General features: G+C 39.3%; 1 protein-coding gene across 1 annotated transcript in view; it reads left to right on the top strand.

Moving 5' to 3' along the window:
- The window catches only part of nnt (nicotinamide nucleotide transhydrogenase), a 53,520-nt gene extending 40,816 nt beyond the window's left edge, over positions 1–12,704 (top strand). The window contains exons 20-22 of the mRNA XM_079835280.1: positions 5,589–5,707; positions 5,799–5,914; positions 10,088–12,704. Coding sequence (XP_079691406.1) covers positions 5,589–5,707; positions 5,799–5,914; positions 10,088–10,228 — 376 coding nt within the window. The 3' untranslated portion in view covers positions 10,229–12,704. The remainder of the gene's footprint in view (positions 1–5,588; positions 5,708–5,798; positions 5,915–10,087) is intronic.
- The last annotated feature ends 3,043 nt before the right edge of the window (positions 12,705–15,747 follow it).

Here is a 15,747-nt window from a genome sequence, read left to right on the forward strand (position 1 = left end):
AGTAGGGATGGTGTTCTTGGGATGGTACTCATCATTCTTCTTCCTCCAAACACGTTTAGTGGAATTAGAGTCATTTGAATTATGCTCGTTTATCACGCCTCTTGTGGTCTGATTGGTTGAAGGACTATCCAATTGCATACAATCAGACCACAAGAGGCATGATAAACGAGCATAATTCAAATGACTCTGTACGCAATTGGATAGTCCTTCAACCAATCAGACCACAAGAGGCGTGATAAACGGGCAATGACCCATCACTTCTCTGTCCGTCATCGTGTCAAACTCTCCAAAAGCGTGCCAGATGGATAAGCCAGTCTGTGATTGGTTCCCGCAAAAGTGTAACAGTCTGGAAACCTGTACATTCATTTCTACTGCTTCTGAGCTGCAGAGCGAAATCAAATCGCTGGCAGATCAGGCTGGGTTTACCCAGTCTAACAGTCCAATGGAGCAGTATCAGACTCATATTCTGACTAGAATCGGAGTATGATGACGTCAGGCTACTACTGTGGCAGAAGCCACACACGATTTTAATGATGATTATGGGAAGAATACATCTGCTGCGTAGCCACAGACCAGAGTGCCTATGATGACCCCTGTCCACCGTTGAAGTGCCTACAGTGGGCAGACGAGTGTCGAAATTGGACCTTGGAGCAGTAGAAGAAAGTCACCTGGTCCACTAGTCCAATTTTCTTTTACATCACAGGAACAGCGTGTATGTGTACACAATTTACTTTAGGAAGTAATGGCACCAGGATGCACTGTGGGACATCAACCAGCTTGTGGAGGGAGTGTGATGCTCTGGGCAGTGTTCCGCTGGGAAACCCTGGGTCCAGCCATTCATGTGAATGTAAATTTGGCATATGCCCCCTACCTAAACATTGTTGCAGACAAGGTACACCCCTTCATGACAATATTGTTCCCTGGTGGAAGTGGCCACTTCGAACAGGATGAAGCACCTTGCCACATTGCACACATTGTTCAGGTATGGTTTGAGGAACATGATAAAGCGTTTTGCCCTGGTCTCCAAATTCTCAATCTCAATCCATTTGAGCATCTGTGGGATGTGCTGGACCAATAAATTAAATCCACAATGGCGCAACCTTACAACCTACAAAACTTTGCTGTTAATGTCTTGGTGCCAGATACCACAGGACATCTTCGGGGAGTCAATGCATTGGCAAATCTGCACTGTTTTGGCAGCACGTTGGCTCACGTATATGTGTGTTTTGGTTCTTTCGCTGTTGTAGGATACAAGATCCTTTGAAAATAACTCAAATGATTTGGTAAAGTGATATGTTTATCAAACCAATCAGAATCAAGCATTCAACAGTCCTGTAGTATATAATATAATGACACGCATATTGAACTGTAGCTCTCATATGGACAACACCGGTTCAAGATCTGTCTTTTTCCCTCTCTCCATCTTCTCCTGTCCTCTCTGTTCTCCATAAAAGTAGCAAAAAGGCCAAATAAGAGATGTGGCCAATACTTTATACATGGGCATCTGATTTGAATGTACTCTTTGCATGGATACAGCTGACCTCTGTGGCTTTTGTTTTGTTTTTTTGTCCTTTTTTTTCCCCTCTCTCCCCTCTCTCACACTAGATGGTGTCGATGCTTTTGTTGCCCTTTTCCCACTAGATAGTGGTTGTCAGCAGACTCTGCACTAGCCTGGGTTCACCACAATTTTGGCAGTCAGAGGAGCCAATTTACAGCATCATCTGTGACTTAAAGGTTCCCTCAGCATTTTTCATGAAAGGACTCACACACCAAACACTTTTTAATCAGTCCCAGAATGTCATGGTGTGCTGCCAACCCGTCTTGTACACTTAAAAGATGAAGTGCTGGTCAGCAACTTGGTCACAGAGTGGTCAGCTTTGCGTGTTTTGCTTAAAAGCGCATTGCCGTTGATGGAGACTGTTGCACCCTACATCAGATTATCATTCCCTGCCACTTAATTGTGAGTTTCAGTACCATTTCCCATTATGCAGTTTGTGGGGTACTTAAACAGTCAAGTTGAAATTGTCAACTTATTTCATTCTGATGCCACCTTGTCAGATCTGTCACACATGCTAGATTCCTGTTTTCTCTCTCAAGAGCTGCGGGCACTGTGTGATTGTGGAGGAGAGATGCAGACCGGAAGCTTGTGTAATTTTCGTTCATTTGTTTGATCTGAGAGCCCAACAGCTGCTGCCAATTAGAGCATTTGCAGTTGATTAGAAGGGGAGATGGGTGGCCAAATAGTGGACAGATTAGGTAGCACACCCGCCGCTCTCCCCACTCGTGTTCTTGGGGATAATTGGCAATGGGTGTCGCCCTGTTGAGAGGACTGTGGGTAGAACTGACACTGTAAACCGTCTCCTTATCATTCCAATTATGTTTCTGTCTGTCTCTCCATAAAGATAATTACATTTGTTTTGCTGCAGTGTAGAGTTGGAGAGATTTGGTTGAAAGGAGTCACAAGTTTGGACAGGAAAGCACAGCAGTCTAAATTTCCTTTGGGCCGCAAGCTATCGCAGTTACTTTCAAGCGTGTGTTGGTTCAGCGTGGTGAAACGCAGTGTGATGGTGATGAGAATAGCAGGACGATCGGGCTGGTTTGGATGGGATAGCTGAGCTTGGACTCTTTGTTTGCCCAGACTGTTTTGCGCGCGCACAGCAGCTGCAGCTTATGTAAGCCAGCGTCAGAGCTGACTTACAAACCCCATGTCTCAAAAGGTTTGAGGCCTGTCCACTGAAGTATATTTCTGTTTGGTTTATTATTGAACTTTTTTTTTGTTTTTGTTTTTTTTTCCTCTCCTCATTTCCTATTTGATAAATAAGCTTACTTGAAGGAAACTGATGAACAGATGTCGGATTTGATAGAAAGCAACTGTAAGAATGATGTTGTCTTTGCTTTGCAAGTGTTTTGCCATCTTAATCGGTTACTGAAAATGGGGACTCGTTCAGATGATGACATTTTCTCCAAAGAGGTAGTGCTGCCTTGATATCGGAGAGAAAGTAATTGACTATAGTGTAAAATAAATCTAATATGAGGCCAAAAATAGTGTGTAAATATGTAGCGCAAATTGGCCTGAATGCTCTGGAAATGGACTAATTACTAAGTAAACAACTCAGACAGTTAATTCGAACAAGATCAGAAGTGAAGTGAGCTTGTTTTATTGACTGCTCTGGTCAGGTAAATTGGTTAAAGGTGCACATTCATGCTTGCATTCATTACACTTGTGATGTTTTCCGAGAACTTGCCTTATTCTACCATTTAGTTCTTTAATGGAATCAGTGTGGCTGTTTTTAATTATAATAATTTTAAATAAATGTAATTATTATTGAAATATATAATTTTCTGAGCCACCTTTTTATGTTTAAAATGGTCAATTACTTTTTATTAATTTATTAAGAACAGCCACACACAGATAATTTAAAATATTCAATAAATGTATATGTATAATGTTAATTGTTATAAAGAGATTTTTCCAAATTTCATATTTCTTCGGTCTGGAGGTTGATCAGTTTATTATTAAGTTACTATACCTGTACTGTCCAAAGCTGTTTGGATAAAGTTAGGGGTGCACCGATCCGACTTTTTCAGTCCCGATACCGATGCCTGGGCTTTGTGTATCTGTCGATACCCGATACCGATCCGATATATTGTTGAATTAATAATAAACTGTATATCTTCCACCTTATACCTTCCTTGAAGAGACTAAAGGCACCAGACTTTACTAACTAAACATAACTAAGACAAAATAACAGATGTATGTAAGGTGTTGAATTCTTATTTATTTAAAAAACAATTGTGCATTCAAATCTAAAATAGAATGTAATCTAACTTCTTTAAATAAATAAAATGTAGCAGTGGAAACAAAAAACAGTGTATTGGTCAAACATACAATAGTAATCTGACAGTTACCAAACATTTTTTACACTACACATAATTGTTTTGGTATATAATCATATCAATATTAAAAAGTAGCATTACAAATTAACAAATAGTCTAATTTTCTACCATATGCAATTTAATAAAAATTTTCAGCTAGCTAATAACAACTTTGTTCTGGTTTCACCTCACTCCAGATTAAATGATTGTAGGCTAGGCCTATTTATTTTACTACACATTGTCAACAGAAATAAGATGAAATACTGTTGATAATTAAAAATAATTCTTACTACCCACTCTTGCTAAAATGGGTAAGCACACTTGTGTTCTCATTTCAGTTGCGTTCTGAGTAAATTAATAAACTGAGTTCATGAGTTCAGTGTTGGACAGATCAGTTGTTCTGGCCAGTCGTTAAAATGATTTGGTTCAAAGGAGTCATTAGGTCACGAATCGGACATTAGCAGACGCGTTGTGTGCGAATCCCGTCTGTTAGAACATCGCGAAAGATGTCAACACACAGAAAACACTTCATAACTGGATATAATTTGTCTCCCGCTTATTGAAAGTATGCTTTATGTCAGCTGGTCAGAGAAGAGTCAATGTTTTTTGAGCGCAATTCACACCCAGTGATAATTCAAGGACAAAATTGTCCGAATGTGTCACGTGCAACATGGTTTTGGTCTTCCGAGCTTTTGATTTGGATTAATATGTGAAATATGAGAGCGAACACTGATTATTTTGAAGACCCAGAGAGCGCGCGCGGGGGAGGAGCTCTCAGATCGGTCTCTCTGTCACTCAGTCACAAGCGCAGCATCTGTTCTACATCACTCGTAAATCACAATAACTCATCAAATTAGGCTTTGGCCGTCAAAAAAATGTCAATGCAGGAAAGACCCTGACTTTGCAGTAATACCCTCGAAACAGCGACAAACTAGTTGGCGTGGCAAGCGTGAAATATCTCCTCCACACAGCCGACTCTCTGGCTCGCTCCCTTCTAGCATGCGACACACGTGAAGCTGACGAATGACGTAGGTTCTGCTGCGACGAAAAAAAACACCTGGATCGGCTTGTGGATCTGTTAATTTTTCCGATCCCCGATCCAGCTATTTTGTCAGTATCGCGGCCGATATCCGATCCTAATATCGGATCGGTGCACCCCTAGATAAAGTCCCGATTATTTCTTTTGAAAACAGTGAAAAGGTTGTTTATACAAAAATTTGTTTTGAGGTAACTTTGCTTTGTTGAAAATTAAACATGTCTTTAACCAAAAAGAAACCAATACTACCATTTTCATATGTAACTGCTGCGTAAACATCAAATAGAAATGGAACACAAATTTACATCAGTTAAAAAAAGCAGGAACATCACTTCCTGTGTCCTAAGCCTGTTGGCTGTGATCTGTTTTTACAGTGAAGTTGTAAAGCTGCCCAGGTTCCCTGAGGGTCCACTCGTCTTCCTCAAGCCATTTCCCCAGAGCTCATGCACTTTACTACCTGGCATTAAAAAGATACCTTCAGCAACTGCTTATTTCCTTCTCTGTTAGCCTCTTGCAAACAGCCTGACCCCAAAGCACTTCTTAACTGTGTTCAAAGACTAATGCTCGAACTGTATGAAAAGTCATCCTGGCTTACACTGCCGGAAAGTGCTTTATTTGTATGCCATATGTGTGTCAGGCGATCCAAGAGGTCACTTGATCTGTATTGTGTTTTCAGGTTTGGAATCCACCCTGTGGCTGGTCGTATGCCGGGCCAGCTGAACGTACTGCTGGCTGAAGCTGGTGTGCCATATGATGTTGTGCTTGAGATGGACGAAATCAATGATGACTTTGCTGGTATGATATCCATTTTTGGCGCTTTTTTACCATCATTTTTTTGAGATGTAAAATCCATAATCTTGCTTTCTATTATCTGTGTATTTTTCAGAAACTGATCTGGTTTTGGTAATTGGCGCCAATGACACGGTTAACTCAGCAGCCCAGGAGGACCCCAACTCGATCATTGCTGGCATGCCTGTTTTGGAGGTCTGGAAGTCCAAGCAGGTGAGCATATTAGTTCTTGAACTCTGGCAGCCTTTAAATATACTATAGTCTTATAAAATCTTTTTTTTTTAGCTGATTTCATATGATATATACTACAATTAAAAAGCTTGGGGATGAAAGAAATTAATACTTTTATTCAGCTAGAGCGCATTAAATTGTTCAAAAGTAACAGTAACGGCATTAATAATGTGAGTAAAATTTTTTTTTTTTTTTAAATAAATCCTTATCTTTTGAACTTTTTTATTTATTTATCAATAAATCCTCACAAAAAACTTTATCAAAAAGTCTAACATAAATAGCCTACACAACAACTGGTTTCAACACAAATAATAATTAGAAATTTTTCTTGATCACCAAATCAGAATTTTAGAATGATTTCTGAAGGATCATCGCCTCCTTCTCCCCAAGACAAAGCTCAGCACTATGGGTGATCAGGCTTTCTGTTCTGCCGCTCCTCGGATTTGGAATGCCCTCCCCGACCATCTGAGGGCACCTCAAACTACTGAGACTCCTAAAAAAGGACTAAAAACATTTATTTTTAAGAGAACTTATGACTTTTAACTATTCAATCTATTAGTATTTTATCCTTCTTAAATTATCTTAACTGTAGCACTTTGAGATTTGTTCCAAATGTAAAGTGCAGTACAAATAAAATGTATTATTATTATAAGGATCATGTGATTGATGAAGACTGGAGTAATGATGCTGAAAATTCAGCTTTACCATCACAGGGAAAAAAAAGTACATTAAAAAAATATATTAACTGTTATTTTGAATTATAATTCACAAGATGTTACTGTTTTTACTGTCTTTGATCAAAAAATGCAGCCTTGGTGAGCATAAGAGACTTTAAAAACTTAAAATAATGGTAGAGTACATGATGTACCTTATACTCCATATGTATCAGGCTTTACTTTTATGGCCTAGCAGGAATAAAAGCCATGATGGCAAGAATTGCCCTCAGGTTTTATAATACAGACCATCCCTCATTCTCCCACCCAGAGCGATATGAAAATCTTCATCCCATCCCCACAGCTGGTTCCCACTGTAACAGCTACAATCCAGGTGTATCTCCAGGAAGACAAGCCTCACGCTGCTTTCATTAGCGCTGACTCGCTCATTCTGGAATGATGACATTTCAGAGCATCCGTCCGATACTTTCCCTAAAATGTAGGGCTGGTGTGCCTCACCACATGACAGGCCCGTTGTGGCCAGACTTTCTCAGGGGAAATCACTGGGAGTACTGGGGCTTGACGTTTGCAAATGTGCAAATGCGTAGACCTTCTCCCACGAGTAATTGCGTGTAGCTTGTTAACCTGTTCCATAATTCCATATGGAATTTACAAACACTAGAGCTTTGAACCAAAGCCTTCCTTATTTGTAGCAGCTTGGATGTGTAGCCAAGTCTCAACGAGAGCACTCGACCAACTTCGAACCGAGTGAAGCTCTGCATGTCATGATAGCGCAGCAGAATCTGAAGTTTCCCTGTCGATTTTGTTATCCCCAATCTCGTGCAACATCCACCCCTGCTGATTGCTCCCAGCCTTGTTAGAGACCTTCATGTGTAACTTCATTCCCAAATGAAACCAGCTGCCCTATGAATAATTTAACAAAAGGATGTTGTCCTGTCCTGGGGGATGCTGAGCCTGGGTAAAGTGGTCACATGACTCTTTGAGAAGAGGGGCTGGGTTTGTTTGAACGCCATCCCAATCACCTGCCTGGCATCGAACATCTGCAGGGCTTTTGAGGGACAGATGATGATATTAAAAGGATCCGCCTGCTGATTTTGAAGTCTCAAGATGAGGGTCAATTCGTTCCAAATATCTTTCAGTGTATTGAATAACACTAAAGCTAGACCAGCGGCAAGGGCTCTCCTCTCTGGTTTTACTTATTCAATTACCAAGTGTTCCTCCTTCCCAAACAGATGCTCCCAATCAAAACACTGCTCTCGACGATTTTCCCAGAAACTGCTCGGCCTAAAAACTGGTGTTTGAGACACTAATGACTCTTAATTTTGCAAATGGCAGATACTTAAATAGCCATTACATTTTGGAAGCTTAGGCTCTTTTTGCGCCCTCTTGTACAAATCTTAAAGCCATTCTCTGCCACTTCACCTACAGGTGCATGCAATGTTTTTATAGATGCGGTATAATGAATAATTATATTAGCTGCCTCAACTCAATTGAAATTGCCATTTGATTAATCTTAATGAGGTCATGAACTGGCTTTTTTTATTTTTATATACTGTTGTCTGAGGTCAACTTGTGACGTTCGTGTGGTTTTTACATTCAAAAACATCATAATGAATAAGTAATAGGCTACTTTCTACCCTCGTTTTGAGGCTCTCTCAAGAAACACTGGGTTTTGATGGGCGTGCTGCACTGAAGACTTGGAAGTAAACGGCCACGGCTAGGATTGGATACGTTTTGCATATTTAATGAGCTTCAGCTCCCCTGTGAGTAGGCTTCACGAGGAATTGTTTTGAAAGTCTGTGAGAAACGGCAAACGAAATTATTCGTTCCACAGGGCTCGCAAAATATCTTTATCAAACAAACATCTCATGTTTATATCGATTTATATCTCATCCACCCGCGATTGATTGGAATGTTATTTTTGTATTACTTTGCCCGCCCGATCGATGGATATAAGCGCGTGCCAAGTACATTGCAGACTGCATGATCAAAACTTCCGCGATTTTGTATTTTTCTTTCAAATATCAAGTCGAGAATGAACACGCATCAAGAAAGGAATGTTATTTCACTATTTATGATAGCCAGTCGGTAGGCCAGGCTTGCGTTTTGGTAGCCCGTCTGGAAAACGCATCACCCCGGGACGTTGGGCTTTGCGAGCCTTAGCCCATACATGTCCGAGTCTGATCCCAATTCGCAATGAACCAACAACATCACAAATAAGGCAAAATAGGCGGGGCTACAGAATCAGGTGTTGTTCTTCTTCTGTTGAGGCGGTGCTTCACTACACTCTGACATCACAGCCTTGCACATTCTGAGATCAAGCGTTTGCTGGGCCTGGTGTCTATAAAAGCTTTTCTTTGACTAACAAGGAAGTTTTCAGTTCTGAAACTTGCAGGATATTCTTATATTACCATGACCTTTTATATATCAAAAGCTCAAGGAAAAGTTGATTTCTCAATTCATCACCCCTTTAAGCCCTATTTGGACGTTAATTGTTTCTCGTTGGGTCGTAAGGTATTTTCATCATTGACGAGCTAGTCTGTTTTTTTTTTATTTATTTTTTTTTATTGCTGTCCAAATCCAGAATATCAGTGTTTTTTCCCACCACCCACGTAAAAATCCCCGGCCGAATTACCTACTGTTTTTTGACAAACACCAAGGTCATGTGGTAATTTAATTGCCGCCCAAATCCACATCTCAGTGAATTTTTGAAGTGATTAAATTCGTGAAATCTCAGTTTATATCCTTTTTGACCGCTGCAGAGCACCGTGCGGTTGCGCTTCGCTGTAATTTGGATGCATTTTAAAGATCTAACCTTTTATTACTGAAATGCTGGCAAGTATTTACCAGAGCAATACATTTCATCACTAATCAAAAAATAGAAAAGCACAAACATTTGAAATGGGCCGTTATTAGGCTACTTATATAGTAGCCTATGTTGAAATAATACAGCCACTTATTTACATGAGGTAAACATAATCCTCCTTGGTTAACTTATTTTCATGTGGAATAAAATTACATCCTTTATTTTGAGATAAAATACGTCTTGTATCTTGACAAACTATTTTAACTATAATGCACGTCTATATATATCCCTATTTTTAAACAGATTTAAATAATAATTAGGATATTTTCCTATTATTAAAATAAATGTGCATTTATTCTTCTTATACCAAGTATGACATTTTATTTACAGCATACAATCATGTTATTGACCACGTGAGCAGCTTTCCCAGGTGCGCAGGATCACACAACTCGCTCCTCCACCGTGAATAAATTGCCATCCGAATGCACGAGTTGTATCACTGAGGTGGCATGCAAATTTAATTATTTCTCTGTGGACGTCTGTAAAAATACTGTCCGAATAGGGCTTTAGTCAACACACAGTTAATTTACTGTGAATTTTCCAGCTTATTCCATAAAGTACCGTTATTTGTTTCCCGATAAGACAATGCATCAACCTCTGTTTTCATCCCTCCAGGTCATCGTGATGAAAAGATCTCTGGGAGTTGGTTATGCCGCTGTGGACAACCCTATCTTCTACAAACCAAACACATCCATGCTTTTGGGAGATGCCAAGAAGACTTGTGATGCTCTGGCTGCCAAGGTCCGCGAGGGCTAGAGAGGAAAGAAGATCTGACCTTGCTTTGCAACAGATGAGTCACAGAGATGAGGAGATTGAACAAACCCAATAAACCCTTAGATATAAATTAGCATTAATAGGATCAAGCTCTTAATGACACTCTTTGCCCATAAACTGTTGATATATGTAGTTTGTTCAGTATTTACTGAATTTTTCTGTTTATTTTTCTTTTCATTAAATGTCGACTTCTCATCCAATTTAAATCAAGTTTTAAAGGGAAAAAAGCATTTCAGCATTACATTAATTGGCATTAAAAAATAAAGCCAACCAGTTTTCATCTGGATTTCTATGTATTATAGTTCAATTTTTATATAGCATAGCAATCAGTTTTTAAAAAGTGTTTTGGGTAGTTAGCATACATGCTACATACATGCATTCACTAATTTGTTTAAAAAGTCATGGACAACGCCAAACTGTATGCTTTTTTTCCCTTTTTCTTACTGAACTGTTTTTCTTGTGAACTTACCATGTGCATTAAGTGACCATCTGGTGGTATATGGTGTTGTTCTAAGCAAGGAATCAACCTTTTTAGATGCAGTTTCAGAGGGCCATTTTCCAGCACAAAGCTTTGAAGGATCGCTGCTGAGATGAAGTGAAGTCCTAGCTAATATCACTAAAGATTTACACACAGAATCCCAAACACCTGTGGCTCTTCCATAAGATGATTTGTATTCCCCAACCACTCTTAATTCAAGTGAATGTCACTGTGGCGGTGATGTTAGTATGAGTATTTACTTTATATCTGCCCTGTTGTGCTCCCAAATTTGTTCCCAGCAGTAATCCTCTGCAGTATTTGACGGATTTGAACAGATGTTCTGTACTTTACCCACTGGGACCTAATGGAATAGATCATATAAGATAAAGGAACCAAGATAAACCATGACAACCACCCTACCTCTCCACAGTTTCAACTCGACCAAAACTATCCCTCACTTGCCCAATCTGACACTCCTCCGCTAACGTTCACCTCTAGCTGGGCCACATTGGGCATGTAGTTTGTTCCTCGATGTAGATTTTGTGGATGTAGGAAGGTACATCATTCTTTGCAAATAAGCCTCTGCTTAGATGCCGAATATCATCTGATTCCAGAACGTTTTAATATGTGAAAAGTAAAGTAAGGGAATAAATTGCTGGAAGGAAAAGGAAGTATTTATCGAACACTGTTAGGGTTAATACAGAGGTGTGCATTCCCTCCCTCTTCTTCAGGGTATGTTTGTGTAGACAGGCTCTTGCGTAGAAACAATTCTTTGATAATTCTGCTTTGATGCAATACATGGGAGGGAAGAGGGTGAGTCTTCAAATTTTTCATTGTGCCATGGTGAGGAATTAATGTCATACTGTGAAAAATGTTTTTTCTCTCTTCACTGTATCACAGTACATCCCTCTTAATAAACATCCTGATAAGAGAACCAATGGCACGAACGATCATTCATTTCTCAATATCGCATGTCTTCGATGTTGCGGGCACCACAATGCCTAGATTGGGCTGTTGAAGAAGCCACTTGCATCTTCTGATGAGTGAATATCTGCACACAAGTGGCAATGATTACCCATTGTCAGTTTCGTGGTTACCTGAGGGTTTTCCTCCCGTTTATGTCTAGAATTAAGGGTGGAGATGTTTGCTCTGATATCAAGTCCATGTGGGTTCTTTCACCTTTGCAACAAGTGGCACTCAGACATGATGGTATCTCCACGCACCTTCTCCCAATCTCTCTCAAGAGGTGCGGTATTGTTGGGAAAGTGCTTCAAAGAGTTATAAAAGGCTTATTTTTGTTTATTTTGAGTCATGGTATGGGACATTTGTGACGTAGGAGGCACAACACATTCCAGCCAATACTAGTTCGTTCACTTTTTGGTTCTCCATGTCTGGTCCATCTATCAGTTTTTCAGCATTTTATGTGCTTTTATCTCTCGTAATTCCAGCCCTTCCAATGTCCTGGAGGGTCTTGTAGATGTTTGTGGCCACACTAATAGGTTTTGCAGAGAAGTTCTGGCCTGATGTTTCTCCTCGCTCGTTCTCTGCAACATTCTGAAAGCGGTTTAAATGGGCCTTCATGACTGTTTCATTACCCTACAAGTTATCTCCAGTGCTGAAAGGGTTGAACACAACCAGATGAAATATGATTGTAGCTTGCTAGGCACACTGTGTTCCTTAACCGCAAATGCGAAAAATTACCGTGTGGTTTGTCTCAGTGATGTCAAAGGATGTGGCTTGTTTTCCCCTGCTGGACTGTTACTCAATCTACATTCCTGGAGATCATCACTGATGCTCCTTTCCATGAACCTACATCTCTATTGCAGATGGAGTCAGATCCAGTTCCGTCACATTAGTGTGTTCACACTAGACTTTGTGCTCCATTTACTACCATTTGGTATGTACTGGATTCACATACCTACAAAGTTTGGTGACCTGCATATTTTTGTAGATCATCCAAAAATTGACAAAAAATGGCAGAATAAAAAATAAAATAAATCAATACTTAGTCTATGGGGTTTTAATTTGCCTGTGAAGTTAAAGGGACTTTTTCACCCAAAGATTATCCCATAATTTACTCACCCTCAAGCCATCCTAGGTGTATATGACATTCTTCTTTAAGACGAATGCAATCGGCGTTATATTAGAAAATGTCCCGGCTCTTCCAAGCTTTATAATGGCAGTCCAAAATTTTAAGACCAAAAAAGTACATCCATCCATCCATTATAAAAGTTATAAAGGCCTTCTGAAGCGAATCAATGTGTTTTTGTAAGAAAAATATCCGTTAACATGTTATAAAGTAAAATACCTAGCTTCTGGGGGATCGCCTTCCATATTCAACTTGCAAAGAAAGTGTGACGCCTCTTGCAGTTCAAAATGCTTACGCTACGTCCAAAGTCATCGTTACACCAGTTATGGTTGTCATCATGGATATACATAATAAAGGCTAGATGTCTCGTCCGCGCTGCTGGCCAATGGAGGTCGACGTCTGCACCTGGCGGCCATCTTGTCCCAGGCAGCTCGCTCACTCGTAACATTGTTTTCATGATGCTTGCACTTTTTAAATAACCATAACCATAGATGAGAGTATTTGTGTTCATGCAGATCACTCGCCTTACATCAGGTACCACAGAGCCCTGCCTGTGACAAGATGGCCGCCGGTGATGACGTTAGAGACTCCGCCGTAAGACATCTAGCCTTTATTATGCATATCTATGGTTGTCATCGTTACGCCAGTTACGCTTTTTCCTTAAGTTAAATACAGAAGGCGGCCCACCGGAAGCTATATATTTTACTTTATAACATGTTAAATATGGATATTGTTCTTACAAAAACCCATCGAGTCGCTTCAGAAGGCTTGTATTAACCCCCTGGAGCCGTGTGGATTATTTTATATTGGATGGACTGCCATTCACTGCTATTTTTTTATATAATATTTTTTAAAATAAGCCACATAATTTAGGGTGTTGTTCATTAATGGGCCGATACTTGTTCCAAACTTAAGCCTTAAGTATGAGCAACTAGTGACACTTGTCTTGGCAAGAACACATTACTAAAAACTTCTTAAGTTTGTGTGGTGGCATCTTTTCTTTAATCTCCAAAGGAAGCTGTGACTGCAGATAAAAGGGATGTCTAACAGTTGATCATCTCTCTATATGTCCTGAATCTTGCCCACCTGTTCCACCTGTTCAGCTCTTAACAGTTTAAGTACACAGAGCACCAGATGCAGCACATGCAAATCCCTTTCATCATTCGGCCGGCTGAACATTACTCTGATTTAAAACACAGGGGACGGCTGTGCACAAACAGTATCTCAAGTCCTCTTCTAAGCTGCTGCACAGATGCTCTTAAAAGCATTCGTCCAAACCATATCACTCTTAAAATAAAGATAAATGTTGACAAGGTACAACCCTCTTTGTACCATATCCTGGCTATTAGTCCTGACATTTAAGAAACACAAACAGTTCAAGTGTCCTTTTAAGATCCTTTTATTGCCTAAATTCCCTGAATGTGAAGCTTTGGTTAAAATGGAGCGGTTAATGTCAGATGTAGAGCTTTTTTTTATTATTCTTTTGAGGTTTTGCAGAGGAGTTCTGGCCTGCTGTACAGAGGGAGCTTTTAGTAAACAGTGCACATGGTTTGGCAGCGCTGTTATCAGCAATAGGGTGTATGTGAGTTTGTATATTAGAAGTGGAGAGGATATTACATGTTACTATGCATGCATGTTGTCTAATAGCAGGTCGTCATTTAATACTAGACCGTTTTATTGACGTAAGCGCTTTGTACTTATCCCATTCTGTATGTATATTAACTAAAGATAACAAAATGCAAAGGTGCTATAAGGACAGTCTCTTTGAACTAACCCACTTCAGTGGTGCTGTTGAATTTCATGCTTCAGGCTATGTTGAAAATCTGGGAGTCTTGAGTGTATTTTGAGTTTTAGGATTTTGAACATTTTTTTAACAAAAATGTAATGTAAAATGTGAAAAAAATGTCTTGGTCAGTAATCAAATAAGCAAAATTCTTTAAACAAAAGGTCATTGGAGCTCAAGATTATCTTTAATTGGATCATCTAAAATAACACTAGATCACATGACCATGAGGTTTTATACAAAGTAATATAAATTCATGTAGATTATTTGATAAAAAATAAAATAAAATAAACGTAATATTGTGAAAGTACAAATTCAAATAGAAAATCATTATTTAAGAATGTAATTTATGGCAAAGCTGAATTTTCAGCATCATCACTCCAGTCTTCAGTGTCACATGATCCCTCAGAAATTATTCTTATATGCTATTTTTTTTTCAACATTTTTGCGGAAGTCGTGATGTATATTTCTTAGGATTTATTTGAGGAATAGACTTTTATATTTTATACAAAAAAAAAGTCTGTTGCTCTTGATCAATTCATGCTTCCTTGCTGAATAAAAGTATTAATTTCTTAAAAACAAAAAAAACTAACTGACCCCAAACTTTTAAACGGTAGTGTATATAGCCATGTTTATGTAGCTACATATAGCCGGATGTTCACAGCTGAAGTGTTTTGATGTTTGTAAAGTTTGGGTCAGGACTTATAATGTCCAGGCTGCAAATCTCCTGGTCTTGAAAGTGTGCCATGGACAAAATATTTACATCAGTATGGTTAGGGTTGTTTTAAACTTGGAGCCACATTGTGATGTTAGTGCAAAGAGCATCCCAGACTGACCTTCACACAAACCTCTGACACATCTATGCTGCATTACCATAAAAGTGTGTATTTTTTTTCTTTCTCATGAAGAGTAGCATGATAATGTCACTGAATTTACAATCTCACTGTTGTGAGAACAGGCAAGCTAAGTCTTCACCAGTAGGCTGTGCTGTTTCTGAGCTGTAACTTGCTCCTCAGATTCATTGACAGTGTCTTTTACCTCTTTACATGCTTTTGCTCTATTAGTAATAAGATCAGATTGCTGATTTTTTTTTTATACTGTTGTCTGAGGTCAACTTATGACGTTTGCATGGTTTTTACATTCAAAAACAT

This window comes from Gobio gobio (assembly GCF_949357685.1).
Source record: "Gobio gobio genome assembly, chromosome: 14".
NCBI lineage: Eukaryota > Metazoa > Chordata > Actinopteri > Cypriniformes > Gobionidae > Gobio > Gobio gobio.